Genomic DNA, 27,469 nt, shown 5'->3' with positions numbered 1-27,469 from the left:
GCGGCATCCCATGTGCCCGTATCTCGGCGTCTGACTTCTGGGCTAGGCTCAGCGGGTCCAGTTTCTGGGCCCTGGGAGGCCAGAAGCTCTCCCTCCACTTTACGCAGGCTGGTTCTCCTTAACGGTTGCATCCCGTTGTGGGTTTCCAGGTTCCTACCACGGTCCCGTGGTCTAACAAGTCCCAGAGGACCGCAGCCCAGGCACGGGTCGGGTGCGACTTCTCTAAGCTACGCTCTGCCGCTCTTCGGCGTGACTTCTAGGAGGCCCCTTTCACCTACACCCACACGCGGGCTGTGCTGGAAACCTGCCTGCGCTAAAAGCTCACCGCCCCCAGCCCCTGGTCGAGCAGCGCCGCTCTGGAAGAACAGCACAGAGCTTGGCCAAGGACCAGCGTGACCGGGGGTGCAGGCATGGCGGTGACCGGGACAGTCCGCACCACTGAAAAGCCGAGTTTATCCTGCCTCTGAGGATCGAATGCGTTTGAAGTGCTATTCCCATGTACACGAGGAGAGCAGCCAAACGGGTCCTGCTGGCGGCTGCGTGCGGTCCTGTCTGCTCACGTCGACACGGTTCCCTCAGCCCCGGGGAGTTGGTGCTGGGGGGGAGTGGGAGTCTGCAGGCCCACACATCCTCGGGTATCTTTTTGACGATGGTAGCACAAAGGGGCACGGGAGGTGGTTTGCTGGGATCTGATTTTCGGGGGAGAACATGTTTCGGCGTAGTGGGGTACAAGCTATCCCTGTAATAAAGACTGCCCTCCGCACTCCCTGCACAGCTTCCTGGCGCTGTGCTCGCCCTCGGCCTCGGGGTCTCTGGGGTGAGGCAGATGTTGGTCTCGGCTTTCCGAATGTGAAGCCGGCTGACCGTAAAAGAAGGGCTGAAGGGAGATGGGTTTCATGCCCAGAAACGCTGTCGAAGCTCTGATGAGAAGCGCGCATTTCAGAAGCCCGTCGGGGTTAGAAAACAAATTGTGCGCTTGCCATCACGCTATACTGCTCTCGCGACGCGTCTCGGAGTCGAGTCGAGCAAATGCAGCTGGCTCCTTTGCAGGAGAGCGACAGCCAGGAGCATCGATGTCTCTCCTCCATGTGGCCACGTGCCAGCCAGATTTGGGAGCTGGGATCTTCCCGGCTGGTGGTGTTGAATGAGGCAGGATTTGAATGTGACTGTTTTCAGGAGCAAAGCAGCAGCTCTGTTGCTAGCAGGGGGGAACAGAAAGGCAAACGCGGGTCTCTGGGAGGCATCTTTTGATGCCAGGTGATGCTCAAGGGAGTGCTGCTATCTTCGCACCCTGATGTTGGGGCGGGAGGCCTCTCCGGTACGTCCGAGTCCCGGGGCTGTGCTAGGATGGCTTTTCAGAGCGTGTCTCACCTCAGAATTAGAGACCAGAGAAATGGAGCCAGCAAGGCCTCGTCCCAGCTCCTCTCCTTGCTGCAATTGCTTGTCTGCGGTAAGCTTCACACCTCCATCCCTCTCCTGAGGGGCATTCGGAGATGCACTGGGCCCATCTACATGTGCACGATTACTGCACAGTACGAGCACACATGCCCTCCACACATGCCTGTACACGCACACATGCATGCCCATACTGCGCAGTAAATATGGCAACTTATGCCGAATTGAACATAAATTTGATACCTGCATCGTGTTGGTCTCAAATTTACGCCCAATCAGTTACTGCGCAGTGACGCACATGTAGATGCTGTACTGCGCAGTAACACTGTGTAACACTAACTTGAGTCCTAAGTCAGCCTGTGCGCAGCATGAACGTGCTTTAACACCCACACGTGTAGATGCCAGCCTATTCCTGCTTCCTGTGCAGTAACTTACTGTGCAGTAAATTTAAGCCAGCATAAATGCATATGTAGACGCACACAATGGCTAGAAAGGAAGTTGGAATGAAAGATGTTTTATAAGATGCCAGTGCTGTTGAATGAAAAAAAAATGTACCTGGCCATGTAATTCTCAGCAAATGGTGCAAAGGGTCCAGACGTCCTGTGTTTCTACAGCCTCTCAGTGGCAGCAACCTTAAAGGATTGTGCTGCGCTGTCCTCTGACTCGTCTCTTGTCTCTCCGCAGGCTATGAGCATCAGCAAAGCCATCAACACACAGGAAGCACCAGTGAAGGAGAAGCATGCCCGCAGTATCCTTTTCCTCAGTGGCAGCAGCGAACCCTGTTTGTCAGGGCCCCGAAATGTTGTCTGGATTTCACCAGGGGCTCTACAACAGTATGGCTACAGTTTCCTGCACGCTGGCCTGCAGTCGGGCACGTTTCAAGGGCCTTAAATGTCACAGGAGTTGGGAAGGACAAACCAGCTTTGTCATTAGGACTGGGGAGAAAGGGAGGGCATATTTGGCAGTAGCTGGAAGGCAGATGCTGGACCCCACAGACCATCAAGGTGAGTGGGGGTGGCATGCCACACAGTCCCGTGTCTTTGCTGCAGTTGATGGGGAAGCGAGCTATAAGGGCATGGTTGGACCCAGGCAGTGAGGACAAGGGAAAATAGCAATGCTAAAACGGCTGCAGGGCAGGGCACCTCTGGGGAAAGTGTAAATCAAGGAGCTGGGGGGAAAAACACTTCCTTGGCACTGCTCTCACAATGGCAGGCAAGAGCGCCTGGCTGTTCTGGGCAGTGCGGCTGCCTGCAGACCAGGCCACAGCACTGTTGATGGCTGCAGATGAATTGGAGTCCAGTCTGTGGTCCTTCTTAAAAAGGAGCAAACATAGGAGACAAAGGTGGGGAGGCTGAGCAGGGCCAGGCAGCTCGGACTGGCTGGGCGATGGCATTCCCTGGGGCACATGCCTGTGCGATTCGCCTTGACTTCTGGGCAGGGATTATCCTGGGCACCCACCATGAGAAAGGCGCGTTCACGTTCTGGTCCTACGCCATCGGCCTCCCCCTGCCCAGCAGCTCCATCCTCAGCTGGAAGTTCTGCCACGTTCTGCACAAGGTCCTGAGAGACGGGCACCCCAACGTAAGTGTCCGCTGTCGCACACTGGGCACGTGGAGCGTGTGTCCTGCCCAGTGCCCTATGCCGTTCACGAGGGAGGCTTCTCCTCCTCCCCGCTTGGCGGGGTGGGCACCCAAGGCACGGGCCTGTGGGAGAGGGCGCGTGCTGATGTGCGGCTGTGGGTGGGCAGGACTCTCAGCCCCGGTGGATGGCCGCAGGCTCGAAAGGCAGCACGGCTGCGTTGATAGGATGTACATGGGGCTTGCAGACCAGTGCAAATGAGTCTGGGATGTGCAGTGGGCAGAGGGACAGGCATATCAGCACCCTGAATTGGCACCCTGCTTCCAGGGTCAGACAGGCTTCCTGTGCTTGCTGTGATGCTGCCTTCACTGAATGAGCCCCCTTTTTCCTTGTAATATTCTCTGCCATGTGTGGTGCACGTTTCTCCCATGAGAAACATTAAGGTTCGCTGCATACACGGTCCAGCGCCTCCCCCTGCCCCCAGCCTTGCGCTCTGCTTCCTGTAACGAGCACAATCCTCCAGCAAATCCAAGGCTGAATCGTTGGCTTGACCGAGCTGCTGGCAGTCCTGCGGGAATGCTGAATCCGCTTTTTGGGGATTCCTGCACCCGTAGCACCCTCCACCTGTAAAGCTGGGGTTTCATAGATGTCCTGGCTGCGGTGAGAGCAGGAGACATCTTCCTGGGCAACACGTGTCAGCCGCGCTGCTGTAGCCCTGGGCACGCTGCATTGTGCGATGCTGGAGCGCTTTGTTAGCAGAGCATTCAGAAACTCAACCCGTGGGTCCCGATGTGGAAGGGACCTGGGAAGCAGCACAGCTAGTGCTTGCGCGTCGGGGCTGCACGGACCTGTTCGTCCTCATTGTGAAGAGCCACCTGCGGTGTCACTGTCATAGTTGCCTCCTGCTTTCTCACTCGTAGCTCTCAAAGACTTCACTTGGTTGTAGTCCCTGTGACGTGGGAGACGGAGTCAGCGGTGGCGTGACTGGCCCGTGCTCACGATGCTGCCCGTACTTGCACGTGAGCACACATGCCGCGTGTCTAACCCCCGTGCCTTTATTCCCAGGTTCTTCAGGACTGTCAGAGGTATCGGAGTAACATCCGGGAGACCGGAGACCTGTGGGTGAGTCGTGGCAATGGGCTGTGCCTGCCCCTGGCAGCCCAAAGCCCTGTGGTGTAGAGAAGTGCAGCTGGTCTTAGGGAACAGTTGGTTTCAGTCCCGGCCACAGTGACTGGACGTAGAGGGGCAGACACTCTGGACAACGTAACCCTCCCTCGAGTGTGCTCAGCCTGTGCTGCATTGCTTGTTGTTGAAATGGGGGTGGGATGAAGGGAAGACAAAACCGTGATTTTTTGGACAGGAAGCGAGCGTGGCTGCCGTATCTGATGCTGCAAAGGATGAGAGGAGGAAGTGGGGGAGGTGAGGGAGGCCTGAACTGCACGTTGGCTTCACCCTCTTTGCATTTGGAGAGCAAAGCAAAGCCCTGGGGTTTTGTCCACTGGCATCAACATCTGGGAAGCAGCTGGCTGTGTGGAGCTGAGCCAGCAACATATCCTCACCCATAGGAGAGAGAAGGCAGGGCAGCGCATTTAGATGCATGCAAGGCCTTGCCCTTCTGCGCTCATGGTCAAATTCCCCTTCCTGGTTGCTCAGAGGCTAGCGGTCAGGGTGTGAAAGTCAGTGCAATGCAGCAGAGCTTGGCTTGTCTTGGGGATTTTCTGGTAGTTGGCTCAGCCCTGCTGGAAGGGGCAGGAAGATGGACGGTTCAAGTTGCTGGGACCTACTGAAACATGGGCACTGTATTCCTTGGCAGGGCCATCTGCACGACAGATACGGGCAGCTCGTGAACATTTACACCAAACTCCTCCTCGCCAAGATCTCCTTCCACCTGAAGGTAATGCCAGCGAGGCTGGGCTGGTTTTGGGGTATATTAAGGGAGCTTTGCTGCAAGGCTGCTGGGCTGTTTTCTGGCCTGGTGTATTCATGCTTTTTTGCGGGTGAGTGTGACCGGGAGGACAGAGCGTGCCCTGCCTCTGCGAGGACCTCCTCGTGGAAGACATGCTCGCCAAGGGGGGCAGGGGAAGGGTGGGACGGGCTGCTGCTGGCACTGATGAGGACTGTCTTTGCTCAAAGCACCCGGAGTTTCCACCAAACCTAGAAGTGACGGACGAGGTGCTGGAGAAGGCTGCGGGGACAGATGTGAACAACATGTGAGTGTTGTCGCACATTGTGCACGGCATAAGGGCTCCTTTTGGCTGCATCACTCTCGAGTCACCACAGTCAGATCCCAAGCCACGTCAGTGGATGCACCTATCGAAACCAGAGGCAAGATGGGACGCCTCTGTGCACGGGGACACCTTTAGGGCCTGCAGGAGCCCAAAGCATGAGCGAGATGTCGGCACATCGTGTCAGCAGGGCACGGCAGGGCGGGAGGTATTGGTGGGCTCGTGTCGATGGTTCTTGTTCTCCAGAAACTCAGATTCCCATCAATTGGCCCTTTCGGCCCTAAGCCAAAGTGGAGAGCTGTCAAAAACAAGCCACGGCTTAATTTCCAGAGGATCTTGATGCTCCTAATGGCACTTAGAGTGACACGTCTCTGAGCAGTAGGCCCCAGAGCTGGATTGCTGCTGACAGCCTTTACCTGTTTTATCGAAGGGCCTGCATAACATCTCTCTCCTACCAGTGATGGGGAGGGAGGAAGACTTGTGTGGTTTGAGGGGGAAGATACCCCCCAGTCATCCCTCCTCTCCATGTGCCCCCAGCATAGGGGCTCAGCCATCATTGAGCTGTAGTAGTTGGGGATGACCGTCGTCAGCCTTTCTTCTCTGATGACGGCAGGTTTCTCAGCCCGTGGGTTCTCGCTGGTACTACGTGCTTCTGGTGAGAAGCAAACAGCCGGGGTAGCAATCAGAAGGACTAAGCGTACCAAGGGTCTGCGGTACCAGACCGCAATATGCTGGCATCTCTTTTGTTGAGCCTTTCTGAAGCAATGCCAGCCTGGCTGTGAAGTGACGCTTTTGCTCTTTTGCAGCTTTCAGCTCACAGTCGAGATGTTCGATTACATGGACTGTGAACTCAAGCTCTCCGAGTCAGGTGAGTAGCCCCTTCCCTCCTGGTTTCTTTGTGTTCCCTGTACGCCAGGTGGCTAAGCCATCGCCCCTTAACCCAAGTCTTGTCCCTGCCGAGCTCTAGTCGATCACTCTCTAAGAAACAAGGCGCTTTGGTTTCTAGAGCAGCTACCAGCTTTGCTTGCTCATAGACCGAGCAGACTAAGCAGGCCCTTCTGGAAAGGCCATTAGCAAACCTGCATTGGCTTTGAACAGTGGCAGTTCAAGTGCAGCATTGAGCAGAGAGATGCATGTTCCCGTCGACATGAAGATGTGAATGGCAGACGTTATGTGAAGCCCTAATCCCATAAACTGGGGAACAGAATCGAGGATGCTCCCTTATAAATATTCAGTTTTCTCTCTGAAACGTCCTCTTTGAGATCTGAAGGGCTCGTACTGGGGCTGCTGCTGTGCACTGCCCTTGTGTCACTCTCCAAGAAGCGATGGTGCAGACACCAGCCGTTCCCCAGCAGGGACGGTCAGCCAGGATGGGGCTTGCAAAGCAGTCACGCTCGTCACAGGCTGCAGGGCCAGAGGAACTGAAACACTTGGGCCCTTTGCTTTCTCCCCAGAGATAGAGGGTAAAGACCCAGTGATTCTGCAAGGGAGTAGAGCAGTTGTCAGTACGAAATGGTAGTTGTCATCCTACCAGGGAGGGAGCAGGAGGCAAACGCTTAGTGTGTCCATACTGGTCAGGAGGGTACCCATTCCTCTCCTGGAAACCCAGGCAGATACCTCGTCTCTGCCCCCCCGCAGTCGGTCACAACTCTTCTGAGCCCAAAGGCCCAGTGTGGTAGGTGCCCTCCAGTCCCTTGAGGGATAGTTTGCAGCTGGCAGCGATCAGCAGTAAGATCCCAGGAGGATCTCAGCCTCCCTCTCCCTTGCCTGGTGCCACTGTACCAGGCTTGCCTGTGTCCAAATTCATCCCATGTCTCCAGGCAGCCTGTGGGCAACACCATGTACTTTCCTGTTAATCATAAAGCTTTACTGCCTCGGTTCCAACCACCGCTCTGCCCAAGGGCAAGCTGAGCAAACAGAGGCTGTCAGGTCCCAGGCAGCGTGGGGTCCAGGGAGATGGGTTACCAGCAGGCTGGCTTGTCGCGTTGGCTGCAAGCCTGCGTCTTTCTCGTCTGGGACTGTGCTGGGAAGCGGAGCTGCAGCACGTCATGCTGTAATCACACGTGGCAGAACCTGACCCTGGGTTCAAGCTGCATGTGAGCACATCTCATCCGCCGGTGCCGTGCATCTTCCCAGAGAGCAGGGGTAGGATTAGGGCTGTGATCTGCCCAGCGCCGTGATTGGGAAGCTGCCCTTCCTTTGGTGGGAGCATGAATCCCTGTGTAGTTCAGTGAGATCCTACCTGAAAGGGAACCCCAGGCCGCCTGCCGGGAATCGTCTGTCTGCAGAGCCGGTGCTAAGCCATAACCCGCTGCCTGCCTCCTCTTCTTCCCCAGTCTTCAGGCAGCTCAACACCTCCATGGCTGTGTCACAGATGTCAGCCGTGCAGTGCCGCCTAGCCCCGCTCATCCAGGCGATCCAGGACTGCAGCCATCTCTACCATTACACTGTCAAGCTCCTGTTCAAGCTGCACTCATGTGAGTCTCCCCTGGCCATGTCACCCATGGAGAGGGTGGAGCATACAAGGGGTAAAGCCCTTCCTAGGGGCAGCCGGTAGTGTGCAATGTGCAATGGCGTGATGCCTGTAAGGTGAGCTGACTCAGTGCATGGACCCCTCTGCTGAGCAGCACTGAGATGCACGTTCGGGCTCTTCAGCCTTTCTGAGCTCAAGGGTCTCTGTGGCTTAATATTTAGGCTGGAGGTTTTCTGCAGGGATGCAGCTGGCAACAGGTGGGGAGTCATGGAGTCAGCAAGCCAGACTGATGGATCCCAGCTAATGGCCCTTTGCAGTCTATGTAATGCATTTTCTTGCCACCCGGGCATCTCAGGACAAACGCTCCACCACTGTCATCTAGATTTCACTTACAGGGAGTCTGCTGCATGGTTTATAGCCAGGTTCTGGCACTAAATGACCCTGATCATGATAGCCTGATGCACAGTGCTGCATTTAGAGATGGGTACAGGATGGAGAGGGCCTCAGTGTGCACAGGTGGTTGGGTATGGGAGATCGGTGCTCCTGTGCAGTTCCCCCCCCCCCGTGCACTGCTGAGCCTCAGTGCTTGGCTTCCCATCCGCACCATTGAGTGCCGGGGCATCAGGGTGACGAACATGAGCCCTGGGCATCACTCCAGATGCTGCATTTTGCAGCTGCTTCGCTCAGTGGTGGGGGTCTCTTGCTGAGGCCCCGTGCTGGGTTGGAGGGCGGAGCTCCATGTTCCTCTTGATGGAGGAGCTCAAGCCATCAGGATTCAGGTTGGCCAGGGTGGCAGCTGCAGTTGGGGCTGTAAAAGTTAAAGTGTAACCCGAGCACCTGTCACTGCAGCGCTGTGTGACCCATGTGGTTTTTGCATGCAGGGTGGGTGCTTCCTGTTGATCTGCAGGGTTATCAGCTTGGCTGCACGCAGAGAGGACTCTGATGACACATGCCCTGCTTGCCAGCTGCGAGCTGCTGGCATTGCTGCCACTGAGCTCCCCAGAGAGCTGTCATTTTGCCAAGCACAGGGCAGACAGAGCACTTTCCTAGGACCCCTTCTCTGCCCCTTGGGATCCCTGCATTCCCTAGGACCCATCCCTGCCCCTTGGGATCAGGTCCAGGGTGACTCAGAGGCAGCTGTCCATCTCCCCTGCCCCCTCTGATACTTGTTTTCCAAATGAGACGTTTACGGGCAAACCTCCTGAAAGCAAATATCCTGAGGGAGAAGGCAGAATGCTCCAGGTGCCTGGTAGTGACTTGTTGCATAAACACAGGAAAGCCTTGTTGCATAAACACGGCCCCCGTAGCACCTGCCTCGGGGGTCAGGCACACCAGGATTCCCAGATCTCTCTCACCTGACGCACGGCAGGTCAGGTTGGGTCCAACTGTGGCTGCCGCTGTCACGAACAGTCACTGTTCAAGTGTTGGAGCCCTGCACAAGGGCAGGTGCGGTGTGATTGTGCAGCGCTCTTCATTGTGGCTGGACCAGACCATTTCTGTCTGCCCAGCTCTGCTTGGGCAGTGCATGCTGTCGAAGGATGGGACACGGGTGGCATTCCCTGGGTTTGTGGCTTGGGGTTCATCATCCCCCGTCCCCTTGACTCCTGCAGGTCTGCCAGCCGACACGCTGCAAGGCCACCGCGATCGCTTCCACGAGCAGTTCCGCAGGTAAGGAAGGACATCCCAGCCGTAGCCTTTGGGCCGTAGGGAATGTGGGGTTTGGGTTAGGGGGGTGCTTGCTGCCCCACAGTAACACCTGCTTTGCTTTTTTCCCCCCTGCTCCCAGCCTCAAAAGCTTCTTTAAAAGGGCCTCAGACATGCTGTACTTCAAGCGCCTCATCCAGATCCCCCGGCTGCCAGAGGTACTGTTGGCTTTGCTTCCCTGGTAATGGCAACGTGACATGGCAGTGGCAGCCTCTGGCACTGTGCCCCCTGCATCAATGCACACTCTGCTGCCTACCCCAGAGACCCTGGGGATGGGGAACATGGGACATAGGGTGCTGTAGAGGAGGTCCCAGTGCTGAGCAAATGCTGCCCTGTGGATGTCCAGGGCTCCACAGGTAGAGACCAGTGGGCAGTGCACCTTGGGGCACCTGGCTAGTGGCTGCCAGCTCCATACCACAGTCAGGTCACATGGCCACGATGGGGCAGGACATCAGAAGTGTATCTCGATGCTCCCGTGCTTTTCAGTGGGAAGCGCCATGCAACAGGCAGCCAGTATTGGCAGGAAGGGAGCTTTCACTCCAGGATTTCTCATTCCAGATGCCACGCCATAAGCAGTAGCTCCCATCACTGAGGCCACGTCCTCTTTCAGCATCTGCTTACCTGGTCCTCAAGTTCCTCCATTGAGGAGGCTGGCAGTTGGGGCCCATCGCCTGAGATTCCCCCATTGCCACAAGCTGCAGAAGCACCGGTGCAAGGGATGGGGAGAAGGCAGGGGTGCCGCACCGTGTGTGTGACCCTCACCAAAGCGTGCCGTGTCCCAACAGAGCCCCCCTAACTTCCTGCGGGCCTCGGCGCTGGCGGAGCACGTGAAGCCCGTGGTGGTCATCCCGGAGGAGGCCCCTGAGGATGAGGAACCGGAGAACCTGATTGAGATCAACACGGGCTCTGCGGCGGAGCCACAGGTGGGAGCCTGGGGTGCTCAGGCCGGACCACCATGGGTCACCGCAAGGCCTCCAGGGCCGGGAAGTCACCCGCAAAAGGAGCCGATGCAAGTCACGTGCTCTTCCATCTCCCACTTCGTGTTGTGCTGGTGGTGAAGGCTGAGTCCTTCGCTTTTAGCCACGTCCGTCCTTCAGGGACATTGCCAGGCCGGACATTGTCTCCCCTCCCACACAGCACAGCTGGGAGCAAAGCAGTCCGCTCTGGCAAGCTGCTGATAGCCAAGGCTGCGCACTGCTGCACCTCGTATCTAGTGCGGTGGGGGCGCAGGTCCCCCCAGGCTTGGTGGGAGCCGTTGTCAGCTGTGGCTGAAATCATGCTGACCAGGCGGTCTCTGATTATTTGGGATATCGCCTGTTGAGGGGCATTTGGGCTTAGTCAGGCCAGACCCTGGCGAGGAGCCAGCAAAGGGCTAATGCTGTCCATTGCCTGGTCCCCTGTAGGTCACGTCGGACATATTCGAGCAGACATTCGGGCCCCCCAACGGTATCCGGGATGACAGGTGAGGGGGAGCAACACTGGCCGGGTCTGGCTGGGAGCTGCCGTTCTCCGGGCCAGTCACAAGTCTTCCTCTCCCATCCCCAGGGATCTCCAGATAGAAAACCTGAAGAGGGAAGTGGAAGCCCTGCGCATGGAGCTGGAGAAGATTAAACTGGAGGTGAGGCCCTGTGTTGGGGTACCCTGCTCCCCACATTCAGCAGAGGCTTTCATCCAGGGTGTGAGGCCTTTTGTAGGGACAGTTGGAGGAGAAAGATGATGCCAGATATATGACTTCATTAGGGACAGACCTTTTTGAGATTGCCAGCTGGAGCTCCAGGGACTGGGCCTGACACGGGGGATGCGGCGGGCACGGTGGGGGCAGAAAGAGAGCAGGTGTGCGTGCGTGCGTGCGTGTGTGTGTACGTACAGGCACCTAAACCCCAGAGGGGCTGAACTGGATGGTAACTAGCGTATGTCAGTGGAGGAAAACCAAGCCCCGAGGAAAGAGGAACTGAAATGACAGTATTAAAGCAGGAGAGACTGTGACAGCAGGTGCTGGGAAGATTAGGTCTCCCCAGAGCCCCCTCGCACAGGCTGCACGCAGGCCTGCTACACATGTGAGGTTCCTGGCAGGGTCAGCAGAAGCCCTGGCATGTGCCTGAAAGCGGTTTGTTGCCAGAGCTGGTGCCATGCCAGGCTCTATGGTGCGATGCCTGGGCCGTGCATGCCTCAGGGTCTGTGTGTCTTGGCATCCCCAGGCGCAGCGGTACATTGCGCAGCTCAAGGCCCAGGTCAACAGCCTGGAGGGTGAAGTGGAGGAGCAGCGGAAGCAGAAGCAGAAAGCGTTGGTGGACAACGAGCAGCTGCGGGACGAGCTGGAGAGGCTGCAGAAGGCCAAGCTGGAGAGTGACCGAACGCAGAGGCTGTACATCGAGGCTGAAAGTAGGTGCCGTCAGGGGCTGTGGGTGGGGAGGGGGCTGCTGACACGTGGGCTGTCTGCTGGGTCTGTCTCCGCGTGGGGTACATTTCACCCACCCATGTACAGCACGGCTGAACACAGTCAGCCCGGCAGGGCTTGGTGCTGCAGCCATTCTCGTGGTGCAAAGCACCAACGGGAAATCCCAGAGCCAGAAGCCGGGGCAGGCTGACCCCACGTGCAGCAGCCGGGCCCCATGCCTCCTGTTCAGTGTCCCCCATCTCCGTCTGGTGCTGGGCAGCACCTGGCGCTGAGGAGCTGCTTGGTGGGGCTGACGCTGGGAGGTTTGTGTGCGTTTCAGAGAAGGCCGGTGCCACCGAGATCCGCTACACCAAGCTGAAGGAGAAGCACAGCGAGCTCATCAACACGCATGCTGAGCTCCTGAGAAAGGTATGCTGGGCCTGGAGAGGCCAGGCTGGCTGTTGTTCTCCCTCCGGTCTCTGCACTTGCGGCCTTGCCCTGCCTGTCCTGGACCTGGTCTCCATCCTGATCCTCGCTGTAGGCGCTGTCCCTCATGCTCACTTTAGATCTGGCCGGAGGGTGTCTCTCGCTTTGCCCGGGCATCTTATTTGCAATTAAGGATATGCCCTCGATCAGAAAGGTGCATGCGGAGCCTCATTCAGCTCGGTAAAGAGGTTGAGGCCTCAACGACCTGTAGAAAGGGAAGCGTGGATCAGTCAGCCTGAACGGGCCAGGAAATGGACTTGTGCCCAGAGGCTCTCCGCAGGCAGGTTTATGTCCCCGTGAGGTGTCGATAGCCTCTCCCACCCCCTCTCTCGCTCCAGAACGCAGACACAGCCAAGCAGCTGACGGTCACGCAGCAGAGCCAGGAGGAGGTGGCGCGCGTCAAGGAGCAACTGGCCTTCCAGATCGAGCAGGTCAAGCGGGAGGCAGAGATGAAGGTGCGTGGCCAGGAGGCTGTTCTGCTTCCCCGCAGACCTGGGAACACTGCATGGGGCCTCGGGGAGGGTGGCAGACATCAGCAGGGGCCTCAAGGAAGCGCAGGCTTGCGTGTCGTTCAGTAGCTGGACCGTGGCACCCTGCATGTGACCTTCCCAGGGTCCGAGCGGGGGCAGAGGCAGCACCGGGTAGTTTTAGGGTGCTGCTAGGGACCAGCTAATGCTGCTGCATCCATGTGTCCCTGCAGCTGGAGGACCAGACCCTGCAGATGGAGCAGCTGAAGAGAGAGCTGGAGACCAAGAAGGAGGAGCTGATGCAGGCGCAGCAGTCTCTCAGCCACTCCAAGGAGGTAGGTGCCGTAGTGCCACATACAGCGGATGGCAGGGATGGGTTCATAGAGCAGCCAAGGTTGGTGTCAGGGTGCCAGGCCGTCCCATCCCGGCATGAGGAGATCTCCCTGCTGCTCTCACTGCCGTCGAAGCAGGTTCTCCCAGCGCATGGTCCCGCACGGGGCAGGTGGGGGATGATGTGGCACCTGTGCAGGGAGTTGAGCCCCTTTGTTCTCCTCTCCCAGTCCCTTTATGTCCTGCGACAGGGCTGGAGCAGCACGAAGCCCTGAATCCTGACAGGGTAGGGGAGTCGCCACAGCAGCGCTGCGGGTGGCAGCTGGAGGAGTGTTTCCCAAAGACACCCTTGGAAACCTCAGCAAGCAGGGGAGGAGTTCGGTGGGGTGGGAGGTGTAGGGTCTCAGGGTGTCTGGATGGGCCTGGTGCCCCCAGGACAGCCCTGGAAAGTCCCTTGTAATCTTGAGGCCGGGCATCTGGGATAGTGGAGGAGCCAGGTGTGTGCAGGCTCTCTCCGCCAGCCTCCCGTAGGAGGGGTTGGAGGAAGTTTGCGGTGCGGTGCAGTGGGGTGAAAAAGCAAACAAAACATTAGGGATTATTGAGAAGGGAACTGTAAACAAAATGGAAAGTATTGTCATGCCCCTTTTCAAATCCATGGTGCATCCACACCTTGAATCCCATCCCCGCATCTCAGAAAGGAGATAGGAGAACTAGAGCAGGTCCAGAGAAGGGCAACAAGGATGATGAGCGGCACGAAGGGACTTCCATATGAGCAGACACTATAGAGGCCAGGCTTATTCAGTTTGGAAAAGAGGTGCTGAAGGGGGAACATGGTAAGGGTTTACAAAGTACTGAATGGTGAAGGGAAAGTGGAGAGGAATGTATTATTGACTCGCGCTCTCTCACCAGAACTAGAGGTGACGCAGTGAAATGAGTAAGCAGTCAGTTTAAAACTAACACAAGGAAGTTCATTTGCACCCAGCGTGTCATTAATGTGTGGGATGCGTTGTCACCAGACGTGGTGGGTGCTGACAGCGTGGGCAGATTCACAAAAGGGTTGGACAAATTCTTGGAGGAAAGGGGCAGCAGTAGCTACTGCACACAGGCATGAGGGGCACAAGTCTGGGCAAGCTGGACCTGTGGTCTGGCCCAGTGGGCTTGTCCCAAGGGTGTAGGTGGTGCGGTGTGACATGCTGCTGCTTCCCTCTCCGCAGACGGGCTCCGAGCTGAGCTCGCGGCTGGAGGCTCTGCACGCCGAGAAGGACTCGCTGAGGAAGGCGGCGAGCGAGCAGGAGCAGGAGCTGCTGTCCACAAAGGGCCTGATCGAGGAGAAGGAGCTGCTGTGGCACCGGGAGGCTGAGAAGAGCGCGAAGGAGATCGGGGAGCTGCGGGGGAAGCTGGTGGACAAGGTAGCGACTGGGGAGAGAGCCCTGGTGTCGCTTGCGGGGCATCTCGTTCCTGCCTTTGAAGGGTCTGAAGCGAGGCGCGGGCAGGGAAAGTTCTTGTTATGTCGGACTCGCGTGGTGCTGGCTGATGACTGAGGAGCTCCCTTTCCCCTTGGAGACTGCGTGACCGGAAAGACCTTGCACTGAAATGTTTGCATGTGGTGAAGCAGCCTCTTTTCAGTATCGGTGGATGCAAATCACATCAATGTTCCTCCCTCTGTGATGGGGGAGAAGCAGGGAACTAGGAGCCAGGACTCCTGGCTTCTTTTCCTGACCAACAGTACTTTGGCCATCGGGTATGGAGAGACCAGGTGTGGCGAGGTGACCGGGGCAGCTGTCCTGGGCACTGTTGTAGGGGAGGGGGCACAAAAACAGTGCTGCTGCATCTGCACAATGACACTGGCACTGCTGGTCCCGTGCGTCCTGCTGCCTCGCTGCACCTCTGGCACCACCCGATTATGACCCAGTCGCCCTTTTCTTGCCATGCTTTTCTGGTCACTGAGACCCTCCCCTCTGACCCAGCCCTGGCCCATCGTGTAGCAGGGCTGTGGCTTGTAGCAGCTGGCTCTGGCCACCCCAGAGCAGGGAAGGCGGGCAGCTACATGGTGGAGGTGCCCAAGCTGGCTGGCATCAAGGTGTGGTTGCAATGACTTTGAGCCAGTTGTGTTGCCTTGGTCGTTTGCCTACCGCCGCCGCCTCAGTGCGGGTTGTGCAGCCTGTTCGCAGAATCATAGAAAATTCAGGCTGGAAGGGACCTCAGGAGGTCACATCTAGTCCAGAGCAGCACCAGCCCCAGCTACATCATCCCAGCCAAGACTTTGCTTATTTGGGTCCTAAAAACCTCCAAGGATGGAGACTCCACAACCTCTGTGGGTAACCTGTTCCAGTGCTTCACCACCCTCCTAGGGAAAGAGTTTTTCCTAATATCTAAACTTCCCTTGCTGCAACTCGAGCCCATTGCTCCTTGTTGTGTCATCTGCCACCACTGAGAACAGCCCAGCTCCATCCTCTTTTGAGCCCCGCTGCAGGTAGTTGAAGGCTGCTATTAAATCCCCCAAGTCTTCTCTTCTGCAGACTAGATAAGCCCGGTTCCCTCAGCCTCTCCTCAGAAATCATGTCCCCCAGCCCCCAACCATTTTCATTACCCTCTGCTAGATTCTCCCCAATTTATCCACATCCTTTATGTAGTGGGGGGGCCCAAAACTGGACACAGGACTCCAGATGTGGCCTCACCAGTGCTGAATAAGAGCCGCACAACAGCAGGGCTCGTGCATGCTCCATCCTCACCAGCAAAGGGATTCCTGCTGGTGGGAATCACAAGACCCACAGCGTGCAACTCTTTGCCTGAACCCCACAGGAGAGCCAGGAGCAGAGCCTGCGGCAGAAGCTGCTGGATGACCAGTTTGGCATCCTGCAGGGGACAGTGCAAGAGGCAGAGAAAATCATCCGGGATGCGGTGGCTAAGCTAGACGACCCCCTGCACGTCCGATGCACTGGCTCCCCAGGTACAGGGCTCGCTTCGGGGACAGGCACGGGCCATGGGGGAACCCGGGGAGAGGCAGCAGGTGGTTACAGCAGGCAGCCACTAGCATTTTTGTCCTGACCACATGGGGAGCAGGGCCGGTTTGTAGCCTCCCCTGTGCCCCGTCTCCTGCTGACATCCCTGTCCCTGCATGCAAGGCCCTCACCTGGACCTTTGTGTCCTTGCAGATTATCTTGTCAGTCGAGCTCAGGCAGCGCTGGAGTCTGTGAACACCTTGGAGAATGGGCATGCGCAGTACCTGGTCACCATGACAGGTGAGGTCCCTGGTGGCAGTGGCACTGCAAGTCCCGGTGCTAGGGAGAGTCTGTCGGAAAGATCAGGCAGTTGCCTCTACCTGCTTGTGGTGCGATTCGCTTGCCTGCAAAGCCGGTGCAGTGCATGGCGAGGGAACAGGAGCGCTAACAGGGTGGGCCACAAGAAGGCAGATGCACATAATGGCACGTGCGACAGAGGGGCCAGCCACGCTGGCCGGTGCTCGTGATGCTGAGGCAAGAGCAACTGATAGCAGGGGGGGCAACTGAGGCAGGAGACGCTTCTCTGGGCTGGGCTGGGTGGGGGCAAAAGCCAGTCTCCCCTGCACGGGCTGCAGCAGGTGCCCTGTCTCTTCATCTGGACAGACGCCGCTGGCTTGGTGGGGGCCCTGGCCCAGTTTGCGCACCTGACAGCAGACACCATCGTCAGCGGCAGCGCTACGTCGCACACGGCGCCCACGGACCACGCCGACAGTGAGTAGCAAATGGCGCGGGCGAGGGAGGGATGAGCTGCATCGCGGGCCTGGCCATGCCCACGTGTGGGATTCCCTCGCTGCCTCCAGACGGCCTGTTCCTTGCCCACGACGGTGCTGGGCACGGGGTGTTGTGCCCCTCGGCTGCTGCCCCCTCTTGCTCAGAGGAGCGAGAAGGTGGTGGGCAGGGACCGGTGGCAGCAAAACGCGCTGTTTGTGTGCTGGCAGAGCTGACGGACGCCTGCAGGGACTGTGGGCAGCGCGGCCTGGACTACCTGAGTGAGCTGAAGGACCGGCAGTCGCTGAGGCAGGCGGACACAGCAGACGTGAGGAGGACGCTGCAGGGCGTCCTCCAGCTGGGCCAGGTGGGGATGAGATGCCCTGAGGCACCCGAACTGGGGCACTCAGCTGTAGGGGCTAGGGCAGGGATGTGGGCATGTCGTGCAGGGGCACCCCTCCCGTCCCCCTGGGTGGCAGCTCATGGGTAGCATCAACGAGGCTCTGTCTCCCTGGATGTCCCCGAGGGCCGTGTTGCTTGGTAGCCAAATGTTTTCCTGGCTCTGAGGGTGCTGTGGGGTGGGGAGAAGGAGATGGAAAGCTCCTGGGTTGTGCTGGGGGAGGCGAGGGGTTGGCAACAAGCAGGAGCCCTACGTCGCTCGGCTGGTGCTGTTGTCTGGGCGGACGGGTGTGATGGCAACGACCCGATGGCTCCCTGAAAGGAAAGGCAGGATGGGAAAGCTGATCCCTCGGCAGGGTGTGCGTGAATGGCAGCTTTGTTGAAGTAGGGCATGGGAAACCAAGAGGACAGGAAGGCAGGTGCCAGGTGGGGGTGGTGAGAGCGAGGTCCTGGACTGGGTAGACTGCAGTGAGGCGGTGCCGGCAGGAGCACGCATGGGCAAGTGCCGGCAGGTCCCTTGTGCCCAGCTCTGTCCCGGTACCGCTCCGGGCAGAATCGCAGCAGTCTGCTCCGCTCTAGTGAGCGGTGTGAGCCAGGCTGCATTACCGATGTGCGGGGCGCGGACAGGGAAAAATCAGCCAAAATGGGACACAGTGCTCCAGGTGTGGGCTCACCAGTGCCAAATAAAGGGAATAATCACTTCCCTTGATCTGCTGGCAACACGCCTTCTTCACACCGAGGGCACTGTTGATGCATATTCAGCTTATTGTCCACTGTCACCCCCAGGTCCTTTTCTGCAGGAACCCCCTTGGTCCATCCCATGCTCTAAATCATCTGGGGCAGCATTTCCTGCCCCCCTAGCTAGAGAGGTGGTTAGCTACCACAGCAAGATGCATGTGTCGGCAGGGTAGGGGCAGTACTTGCTGAGCTGTGCCCAATGATTACTGGGCCAGGTGGGACCATAGGGGCATTGCCACGCTGAAACAGGGGTGTTGTCAGGCTCCCGATATCGTTCCTGGCAGATCTCGGGTGTGGGGGCAGGTTTAAGGCCATCCTGGACTGCTTGGCTGTGCATGCAAGCAGCACGTCCAGCCTGTAACATGCAGTGCAAGGAGCTCCCTGCAATGCTGGGGGCTTGGGCATGCCCAGGGCAGGGAGGTTGCTTTGGTGTCTGTGCGCTGGAGGCAGCTGGGAAAAGGTTTAAGAAAAGGGGTGAGTTGATGTCCCTTTGCAAACACTTCTGGGTCTGCTTGAAAGTCCTTGGAGCAGGGTAGGAGACCGGCAGCACGATAGGTCTGGGAGGCCAAAGCCTCACGTGGCAGGAAAAGTTGCCCCCAGTGCCACTGTCAGGACCGGTCAGCTTTGTGCCCGAGTGCCTGGCCTCTGCGGTGCTGGAGCACCCCGGACTGAGCATTGGGCCTCCTTTGCCATTGCAGGAGCTGAGACCCAAGAGCCTGGACATCAAGCAGGAAGAGCTGGGCGATGCAGTCGAGAAGGAAATGGCCTCCACCTCGGCGGCGATCGAAGATGCCGTCAGGAGGATAGAGGTGAGATGGGACGCCGGTGTCCGCGTGCACCAGCTTGCAGTGGCAGGTGTTAGTTTTCTCCTTCACATACAACCTCCCTCCTTGTGCGTTTGGGGGGTCGGAGGTGAGGAGTGAACTCACAGCGGCGCCGTCTCTCGCCCCCAAAAGGAGCACGAGGGACCCAGGAAGGTGTGAGGGGGCAGCTGAGAAAACTGCAGCCCTGCGGGGGCCTGAGACTGTGGAGAGGCTGGAGGGCTGCAATGTGACGGCTACGCAAGAAGCAGAAATGAATGAGAAAGGGGGAGCAGTTAGAGGGGAAAAGTGGAAATTAAGCTGATAAGTTGGTTGTTAGCTCAATACTGAGTTATGCCCCCACCGCTCCCAGTTGACTAAAGTCTGAACTGAAGCCTGCACAGGAAGCTGACGTCTGGCAGTTCGGGCTTCCTGCGCAGTATGAGCTGCAGAGCGAGGGCACCCCGTGAGCCAGGCTGTTAACAAGCAGACGTGGCTCTGGGTTTGGTTTCTGGTATGAGGAAGACGTCACTGCAAAGAGGCGCCCCTGCACGAGTGGGAGGGACAGAGTGCCCTCGCACTAGGCCAAGGAGCACAGGAAACAAACAGGCTTAATGGTGAGAGAGCTGGTGTTTTTTTGTAAGCATGGTGTGAGGGGTAGGATGCAACCGAAGTGCCTACGTGTGACTTAGTCTGGCTGCACTGATCCTGCGTCCCTGTGTGGCTGGGAAGCACCAGTCCTGCACCCAGGTAGCGTGCAGGCACACAGCTGTGCTCATGGGCACACGCGTGGCTGGGCTAGCAGAGGTCAGGACTAGCAAAGGAGCCTCAGGTGGCCCTGCTCCGTGTGATGTAATGTAAAGGGGCAAGATGCTTCCCCACGGGGCAGGGGCTGAAGGTAAAATGCAGCGCAGCAAAGCTACCAAGCAGGCTGCCAGCCTCAGGTCGGGGACTCGCTCTCTTGTAACCAGTCATCCTCAGCTCACCAGTGTGCGTCTCTCTTCAAACAGGATATGATGAACCAGGCCAGAAGCAAGAGCTCTGGTGTTAAACTGGAGGTGAACGAAAGGTGAGTGAGAAGCAACAGCCCGGGCCAAGCCTACAGTAATGGCCAAAGCTAGCTCACAGCCAAGGCAGGGGATGTGAAGCGGCTTCAAGAAAAGGGCACACAGGCCTCTGCTTTTAACAGCACAGACCTCCCTGCAGTGTAAAACGTGCCCAGTGCTGCTGGCTCAGGCAGTACCGGCAGGGGCGCGTGCTCCCAGGCCGTTTGACAGGCTGGGGCTGCGGCGGTCTAGGCACTGCTAACTGGTTTCTCCTCTTTTTGACAGAATCTTAAACTCCTGCACGGACCTCATGAAGGTGAGTTTGCAGCCTGTGATCCTCGCCTGGGGGGCCCAGCCTCCCTGGCAGCGAGGGTAACAGTCGATCTCTGCCCTTGCAGGCCATCCGGCTCCTGGTGCTGACCTCTACCCAGCTGCAAAAGGAGATTGTGGAGAGCGGCAGGGTAAGGCTTGTGCTTCCACCTGACAAGCTGGCAGCAAACTTGTAAATGTCTTCTCCAGTGACTCGTTCCACAAGGGTCTGAGTTAACAGTCACAAGCAAGAAACCCACCTACCTAAATAGCAACGCAGCTCCAAAAACTAAGGGACCAAAAGCCATCTAGTGCAAACAGTGCGGGAAGCAGTAGTCTTCTCAGCTCATTCCCTCAAAACCTTTACCATGACACAGTGCTGCTCTTCTGAAATGTTGCACTGGTGGGACACCTGCTAGGGTCCCCTTCCGCTACATTACTGAAAAGCCTCCAGCCTTCAGTTCAGCTCCTCACATTGCTCCCCAGTTACAACCTATGCTTTAGCTCAGACTCCTGCTAAGTCACTGCGATGCAGCTACAACTACTGCATGCACTTATCTTTGACCTTCACGTTGGCTTCCCTCAGATCAAGTCACGCTGCCGTACCTAGGCTTCACAACCCAGCTGCCATAGTTGAGAGACCCATGTCTACTTTCAAAAGAAGTCCCCGGTGCAGTTGCATGTGCTGCAGTCTCCACACACCAACTCCACCCACCTCCCAAACATCCTCTGCCTTGTCTTCTTATAGAAAATGGGGGTTGAAGGACCTTGGGAGGTCACATCTAGTCCAACCCCCTGCTCAAAGCAGGACCAGCCCCACTTACATCATCCCAGCCCAGGCTTCGTCTACCTGGGTCTTCAAAACCTCCAAGGATGGAGACTCCACCGCCTGTTCCACATGGAGGCAAGGCAGGGGATGTCTGGAAGGTGGGTGAAGCCTCCTTCCGATAGGAGGAGAAACACTACCCTGCAATCTCAGCTGCCACTTACAACACATTTTGCCACTTATTTGACACCATGCAGGGCTTGGGCCTCTTAGTGAACATGCCATAACACACAGCGTTCCTGCATAAGCTAGCTCAGACAACTTAGGCAACCACTTCAGTGTGCTCATTACTGTCACAAACCCATGCACGTACAGAGGACTGTCACATAGCCCATAGACGGATCTATGCCCAAAAACAGTCCCTACCATCCCTTTAGCTGCTCTCCACTTGCTTACCTCTACTTTAGGCCACAAATAGGACAAAATGATGAGCTACAGGCTACGCTGTTCCGAGGGCCTTGGCCTTTCATAGGCGACAGCCTTCATCCTGTGCCACCCGTTGTTACTACTAAAACTTGCAGCCCACAGATCTCATTTTCTCCTAAGTGGCCTTAGACACCACCCTGCTTCATCAGATGCTAGGAAGGGGCTTCTAAGGTCCCTTCACAGCATCTGACAAAGCAGTCTATCACCTAAGACCACATCTGCCTTTCCAGGTGCCCTTCTAGGGTACCATCCTGCCCTGCCTTCTGCACAAACTCTAGGGGGACAGGAGAGGAAGATACCGCAGAGGTCTCTAAACCCCAGGCCAGGTGCACACATACACATTTATTAACATTTTTCCAGGGCCCGAGGCGTATGCAAGATTCAGTTAACATCCTTGTTATAGGACGAAAACAAGCTTTAAAAAAGGGGGACCAAGAATGACCCAGTAGGGTTGGAGTGGGCTTGTAGCTGGGATGGTCCAGGAAGCATACAGGGTGCAAGGGTTTTCTGTGACCTCTTTTACTGGACCAGCCGCAGGCTTGGGAGAGCTTTCAGCCACCAAGTGCCCTCCTTCGAGTTTGCAGCAGAAACAGCCATGGGCTGAGCCAGCTCTCACAGAAAGACTGTGAAATGGCCAGAAATGACACGATTCTTCCATAGATGAACATACATTTGCCTTTCACATCCCCAGTACACTTGACTTGAGAGCAGGTGCCCATGCATTGCATATTATGCACCACGACATTCAGATAGGAGTAAAACACCTTGCGCTTTATTCACATCACACCCCATAAAACAAACATGAGGCTTTTGCCGCATTACAGTCACCTTCCCTCTCCATTTACAGTCACCAAGCCAATACTGACATAAGCATTGCACCGTTTCCCTGATCCCCTTCCCACAGCCTCTTAACCATCCTTACCTAATAACTTACTGCCTAGTTACCCTTATCCTAACTACCCAGTATTGTGTGCTATGTAATGGCTCCTTCTACAACCCAGTCACTACATGCATATACAACATGGTTTTGACAGATTCATCCCAAGGGATTAAACATCGTTTAATACAGGCACACACACACTCTGCACCCTTAGGAGAAAGGGAATGATTACAATGGCAGGTACAGCCATTCAGTAGAACGGGTGAGAAACGGTTTTAGATTTCCTACCTGGCATTTATTGCTGCAGCAGATACAACACAGGGGCCCATGATTACAATGCATGTTTTAAAATAAAGGAAATATTTCCATTGCTCCCATTAGGATTTCTTACACCTCATGCATTGCACTATTCTGGCACTATCCCCAAGGGCACCCAATATCTTGTACCTGGTTACACCCAAACCATTCACCACCCCTCACCCAACACCTCGGCACCTTTGCTTGGCCGGCTTTTCTTCTGCAGCCACTGCACGCAGCCTTGTCCAAATATTTGCTCTCAGGCTAGAAGGCTTTGCTATTAACTAGTCACTACCATTTCAGCCCAGGTGCCAGTATGTCTACTGGATGTATAGCACAGACCCCAAAAACCCAGCCTCATGCTTTTAGACCACCCACAAAACAGACCAATTCTGCTGCGGTTTAACTTTAAACGACACCCACATGCCCACAGCCCTTCCTTTGGGCAGCAGCAGCCCACGCACCGCTTTTAGCATTTACTGCTCATCACGACTGACACTGGGAACAAGGCATTGCACAAACCCTTTTACCTTACTGGGACAGGAGGCAGGACTCAGTGATCTTCCAAGGGCCCTTCCAGCCCTAATGTGTATGAACTGTAGGAAAAATTACTGAATCCTCCAGGTCCCCACAGTTCAGGAAGACTTTTCCACAATGCATTGGCAGGTTGCTGATGCGTTCCAGTGGACAGTCAGATTACGGCCTTCCACCCGTTTCGTTTTTCACATACTCGAGACGGGCGACACTCCAGCTTTTAGCCCACGGTGTTGTTACGGGTTCAGTTTCCCCCCCCTCCCGCATGTGAGTTTTGGCCTGTGCTAGAGGAGTAAATTGTTCTTAACCCAAGACCTATACGTGACTCACAGCCACTTTAACCATGTGTCTAACCGTCTCGCACCACTAGGGAGCAGCAACCAGCCAGGAATTTTACGCCAAGAACTCCCGCTGGACCGAGGGCCTGATCTCTGCCTCCAAAGCCGTGGGCTGGGGGGCCACGCAGCTCGTGTAAGTCTCTGCCACACTTCCAGCTCTTGTTGTGGAGCTCCCGGGCTCCGGCCCACCAGCAGCACCTCCTCTGTGCCCCCCGGGGCAGCCGTGCCCATCAGAGGATGCAGTCCAGGCCTGGATCCTTTGACCTCAGCTGACTTCCTGCCCCTGGGGCAGGGGGCTGGACCCAATCTTACAAGGTCCCTTCCAGCCCGAATGTCTATGAAATCTATGATGGGCACATGGCCACGCACAGAGCCAGCTGAGCCACATGCACATCTCAGCCCAGACCAGCGCTGGATCCCTGTTGCCGTTTGGCCCCCGGCAATGCTGCTGCTCTCTGGCCGTGAACAAGATGCCCTCGTCACACTCCAGTCTGCGGGGCACGGGGATAACGAGCTCCTGGGAGCTGCCCCCATGCACACTTGTGGCTTCAGGGGCCTGCAGGCCTTTGTGAGGCACCGGCACAAGCTACGCAGCTGGCAGCATCACATTTTCCTGCTTTCCTTTGCCCACGTCGCCCTTCCCTAACCCGTCCCCACTCTCCATTTGCCCTGCAGGGAATCTGCAGATCGCGTGGTCCTGCACACAGGCAAATATGAAGAGCTCATTGTCTGCTCCCATGAGATTGCAGCCAGCACAGCCCAGCTGGTGGCGGCCTCCAAGGTAATCTTCAGCAGAGCAATGTACATGAGCCCGGGCAGTGCAAGCCAACGAGACGTTTCCCCATTCCCCTGGTGGGGGGAGGTGAAGGAACAGCACCCAGCCATGGGTGTGTAGGTCACCCTTCGCTTCCAAAAGGCGCTGTAGGCAACACACGCAAACAGACATAAGGCAGGCACAACGATCCCAGCTCCTAGGATACAGGTTTTGTCCAGAGCGGAGGGGGGATTTGCAAGTAGTCACGGTTCATGCGTGGGGATCAGACCTTGAGGTCACACTGCCCTGTGCCCTGCCATTTAAACGGGAGAGAGAGACTGCCTAGAGCCACTGGGAATTGTTTCACTCCCTGCAGCAGGTACATGGTAGCTGTAGCAATCCCACCATGCTGCTGGCCTTGGCAACCAAGAGGAAGGGACATGGGGCTCTTCCAGCCCATCATGCTTCCTAGGGTCCAAGCCCTACTGCATGGAAAGCATTTGTGCATGCAGGACAGGATTCCCCCTGCCAGGCAAAGCCCTTGGAGGTGACACCACACAACTGCAAAGTTGCTCTCAGCACCCATGCACGACCCCGGCACCCCCTTAGCTGGCATGGGTTCACGCTCGCTGGCTCCAAGCGCCCTCCCCTATCCACACGAGAGCCCCATCTGTACCCCCCACGTACCTGAGAACCACTCAGTCCTCACTCCCGGCAGGTCAAGGCTGACAAGAACAGCAGGAACCTGGCCAGGCTGCAAGAGTGCTCCCGCAGTGTCAACGAGATGGCTGCCAATGTCGTGGCTTCCACCAAGTCGGGCCAAGAGCAGATTGAGGACAAAGGTGAGACCATTCGGGTTCCTCCGGCCTGTCCCCACAGGACTGTCTGAGGGCCAGCCCCAGGTCGCTGGCACATGGCAGGAGGCATGGCCCACGTCACATGAGCTTCGTGCTGTAGGCAAAAACCCTCCCACCCTCTTTTCAACAGATACCATGGATTTCTCTGGCATGTCACTCATCAAGCTAAAGAAGGAAGAGATGGAGACTCAGGTACGTCACCCACCTTGTGGAGGTGGTCGCAGCCAGGGTCCTCTCATGTACGCAGCATCTGGCTACACTGTGGATTTAGAGCCCATAGCCATACAGCTAGCAGGTCCCCACTGCAAAGGTTTATGGCCCAATTCTGGACCCGTACACACCCCTGCCATCTGAATGCCAGCAGTCACTGCCCAGGCAAGCTGTCGCTCTCCAAGAGCAAGTGTATTCAGCTGAGAGCCATGCATGTATTTCTGAGCAGCCTCTGTGCAAGCCACACATCTCCTTAGTCCCCACCTCACCTCCTGCAGTCATTGCCCCCCTGCAGGTTGGTCCTGGGACAACTTAGCCATGTGCATTGCTCTTCTGTTCTGGGGGTTTGCAGTGTAACCACAGCTGGGTTGCATCGCAGTCCCGTACCTCCTTCACAACACCTAGATGGAATCACAGCTGCCCACACCCTCAGCTCTGGTTTCAGGGAGGGTCCCGGGTTTGCCATTGCACAGGTAAAGGTGCTGGAGCTGGAGAAGATGCTGGAGAATGAGCGCATTCGCCTTGGGGAGCTGCGGAAGAAGCACTATGCGCTGGCCGGGGTGTACGACGACACAGACAGCGGTGAGGCCAAGCCAGCCTCGGCTCCCAGGCGCAGCATCCTGAAGAAGCCACCACTGGCTCAGAAGCCAGCCCGCCCGCTCAAACAGGACGGCAAGGTACTGGTCCTTTCCCTGCCATTGCAAAGCACTGGCTTGTCCCGCTGGACAGCAGGGGTGCCTTCACCCGCAGTCTGCAGTGGGGGACTGAGGCACTGCTACTTAATGTGGTAGCAGGAAGATGGCAGACTTGCCTTTGAGGATGTCCTCACTTACCTCATCCCAGGTCCATCACGCACCTCGGCAAGTTTATGCTGGGCCTTACCCCAAGAGAGCAGGCAGGAGCCAGTGCCTGACTGCAGAAGAAGGGCAGCCCCAACACATAGCATCCAGTTGCACCCCACAGGGATCTGTGGAAGCCACTGGGGTGCATCACTTGGTCCCTTAGCTGTCACTGCTCCTGGATGGGCTCACACAACTGCTTTTAGAAGGGGCAGGGAAGGAGCAGCACATGAGGCACACCTGGACCTCACAGTCTTCCTTAGGAGTGATATGGCAGCACCCATGACCCACAAAACTGTCCTTTCCCCTCCCTCCTCTTGCAGCTGGACCCAGATGACACCATCTACGAGGCTCGAGTGATAAACTTCTAGGACAGCACAGCGGCTGTGCGAACACTACAGGAGGATGAGAAACAGGCCATCGGCTTCGCCTCCGCCCTGCTGCACACTGTCCTGGCAGGGTCTGACGGTGCAGGCAAGAGCTTCCCTCTGTCAGGGAAGTCGGGGCCTCACTCCCCAGACCGCGGTGCCTTTCTCTGTGGCTTACCTCTGCGGTCCAAACACACGCAGAGCAGATCAGTGCTCTCGTGGCCTTCAGGCTGGCACACCTGTGTCAGCCAGACCTCGCCACTCACTGCCTCGTGTGACCCATGCGATCTCTACCCTACCTGCTGCTTGGGTTTCCACTGTTGCTGCAGCGAGGCTGAGAAGCCGTTGTGGCAACGTGCTTTGGCCCAACTCTCTCATCAGCAATAGACAGGGCCGTTAACTCCGGGCCTCCTATTCCAGCCCTTTCCAGACAATGTGAAGTGTTTGTACTCCAGGAGACTGATCTTCTCCCAACTTGTGTTTTCTACAGCCCTGCAGGTGGAAGGGAAGCATCTGTGTGTGGGGTCGGCTCTTGCCAAGGGGCTCCTTGCCTTTATACACCTCGTGTTTTTAATGGTCTTAGGGAGGGGGGCTTCCAAGTGGAGGGAGCAACTGGTGTGCCCCCACTGTCAATAAAGATACAAGATTAAGACATTTTAAATAAAAACTAGACAGCTGCAAATCACAACCAGCATGACTCCATGCACCTTGTCCTGTCAGCGGAGCAGCCGCAGAGTCTTTGCACTTACTGCTGTAGATTTGCAGTAGGATTTACGTGCCCCTACTTCCTTCAGTAGCTTCAGTGCAGTGCAATGCCTTACCTGCAGCTGACCAAGTTGTACCCTCGCCTGGCACTTGGTGACTTCCTGCTGCCCCCTGGTCCGTGGCATTTCACTGGCCCTTCTCTGCCACTCCTTCACTGCTGCTGTGATGGAGACTGCTGCACTGCAGAGAAGATGCACGTGCTCCACTGACAGGTGATTTAGAGATTGCATGTACAAGAGGGACCTATCCCCAGAACTGGCCTGATCTGTACCCAATCCCAACCCGTATCTTTAGGCTTTATTGCCCACACCAGGTTAAAAAAAAAAGGGGGGGGGGGG

The 27,469-nt window shown here is 56.9% G+C and overlaps 1 protein-coding gene across 1 annotated transcript in view; it reads left to right on the top strand.

The window, feature by feature from the left end:
* The window catches only part of HIP1R (huntingtin interacting protein 1 related), a 47,751-nt gene extending 20,694 nt beyond the window's left edge, over nt 1-27,057 (top strand). The window contains exons 2-32 of the mRNA XM_019507168.1: nt 2,080-2,143; nt 2,834-2,976; nt 4,039-4,095; nt 4,787-4,867; nt 5,107-5,183; nt 6,005-6,066; nt 7,535-7,675; nt 9,282-9,339; nt 9,458-9,533; nt 10,161-10,298; nt 10,779-10,837; nt 10,921-10,993; nt 11,574-11,757; nt 12,093-12,181; nt 12,577-12,693; nt 12,939-13,040; nt 14,250-14,444; nt 15,838-15,985; nt 16,191-16,277; nt 16,641-16,748; nt 16,976-17,112; nt 18,581-18,691; nt 19,693-19,751; nt 20,014-20,044; nt 20,127-20,189; nt 23,371-23,471; nt 24,014-24,119; nt 24,811-24,934; nt 25,080-25,141; nt 25,633-25,836; nt 26,322-27,057. Of these exons, the coding sequence (XP_019362713.1) occupies nt 2,080-2,143; nt 2,834-2,976; nt 4,039-4,095; nt 4,787-4,867; nt 5,107-5,183; nt 6,005-6,066; nt 7,535-7,675; nt 9,282-9,339; nt 9,458-9,533; nt 10,161-10,298; nt 10,779-10,837; nt 10,921-10,993; nt 11,574-11,757; nt 12,093-12,181; nt 12,577-12,693; nt 12,939-13,040; nt 14,250-14,444; nt 15,838-15,985; nt 16,191-16,277; nt 16,641-16,748; nt 16,976-17,112; nt 18,581-18,691; nt 19,693-19,751; nt 20,014-20,044; nt 20,127-20,189; nt 23,371-23,471; nt 24,014-24,119; nt 24,811-24,934; nt 25,080-25,141; nt 25,633-25,836; nt 26,322-26,369 (3,105 nt within the window). The 3' untranslated portion in view covers nt 26,370-27,057. The remainder of the gene's footprint in view (nt 1-2,079; nt 2,144-2,833; nt 2,977-4,038; nt 4,096-4,786; nt 4,868-5,106; nt 5,184-6,004; nt 6,067-7,534; nt 7,676-9,281; nt 9,340-9,457; nt 9,534-10,160; nt 10,299-10,778; nt 10,838-10,920; nt 10,994-11,573; nt 11,758-12,092; nt 12,182-12,576; nt 12,694-12,938; nt 13,041-14,249; nt 14,445-15,837; nt 15,986-16,190; nt 16,278-16,640; nt 16,749-16,975; nt 17,113-18,580; nt 18,692-19,692; nt 19,752-20,013; nt 20,045-20,126; nt 20,190-23,370; nt 23,472-24,013; nt 24,120-24,810; nt 24,935-25,079; nt 25,142-25,632; nt 25,837-26,321) is intronic.
* The last annotated feature ends 412 nt before the right edge of the window (nt 27,058-27,469 follow it).

Source organism: Gavialis gangeticus, unplaced genomic scaffold, assembly GCF_001723915.1.
Source record: "Gavialis gangeticus isolate Ggan-Ray unplaced genomic scaffold, GavGan_comp1, whole genome shotgun sequence".
Classification (NCBI taxonomy): domain Eukaryota; kingdom Metazoa; phylum Chordata; order Crocodylia; family Gavialidae; genus Gavialis; species Gavialis gangeticus.
Note: the sequence above shows the minus strand (reverse complement) of the source record. Positions and strands in the feature narration are given on the sequence as shown.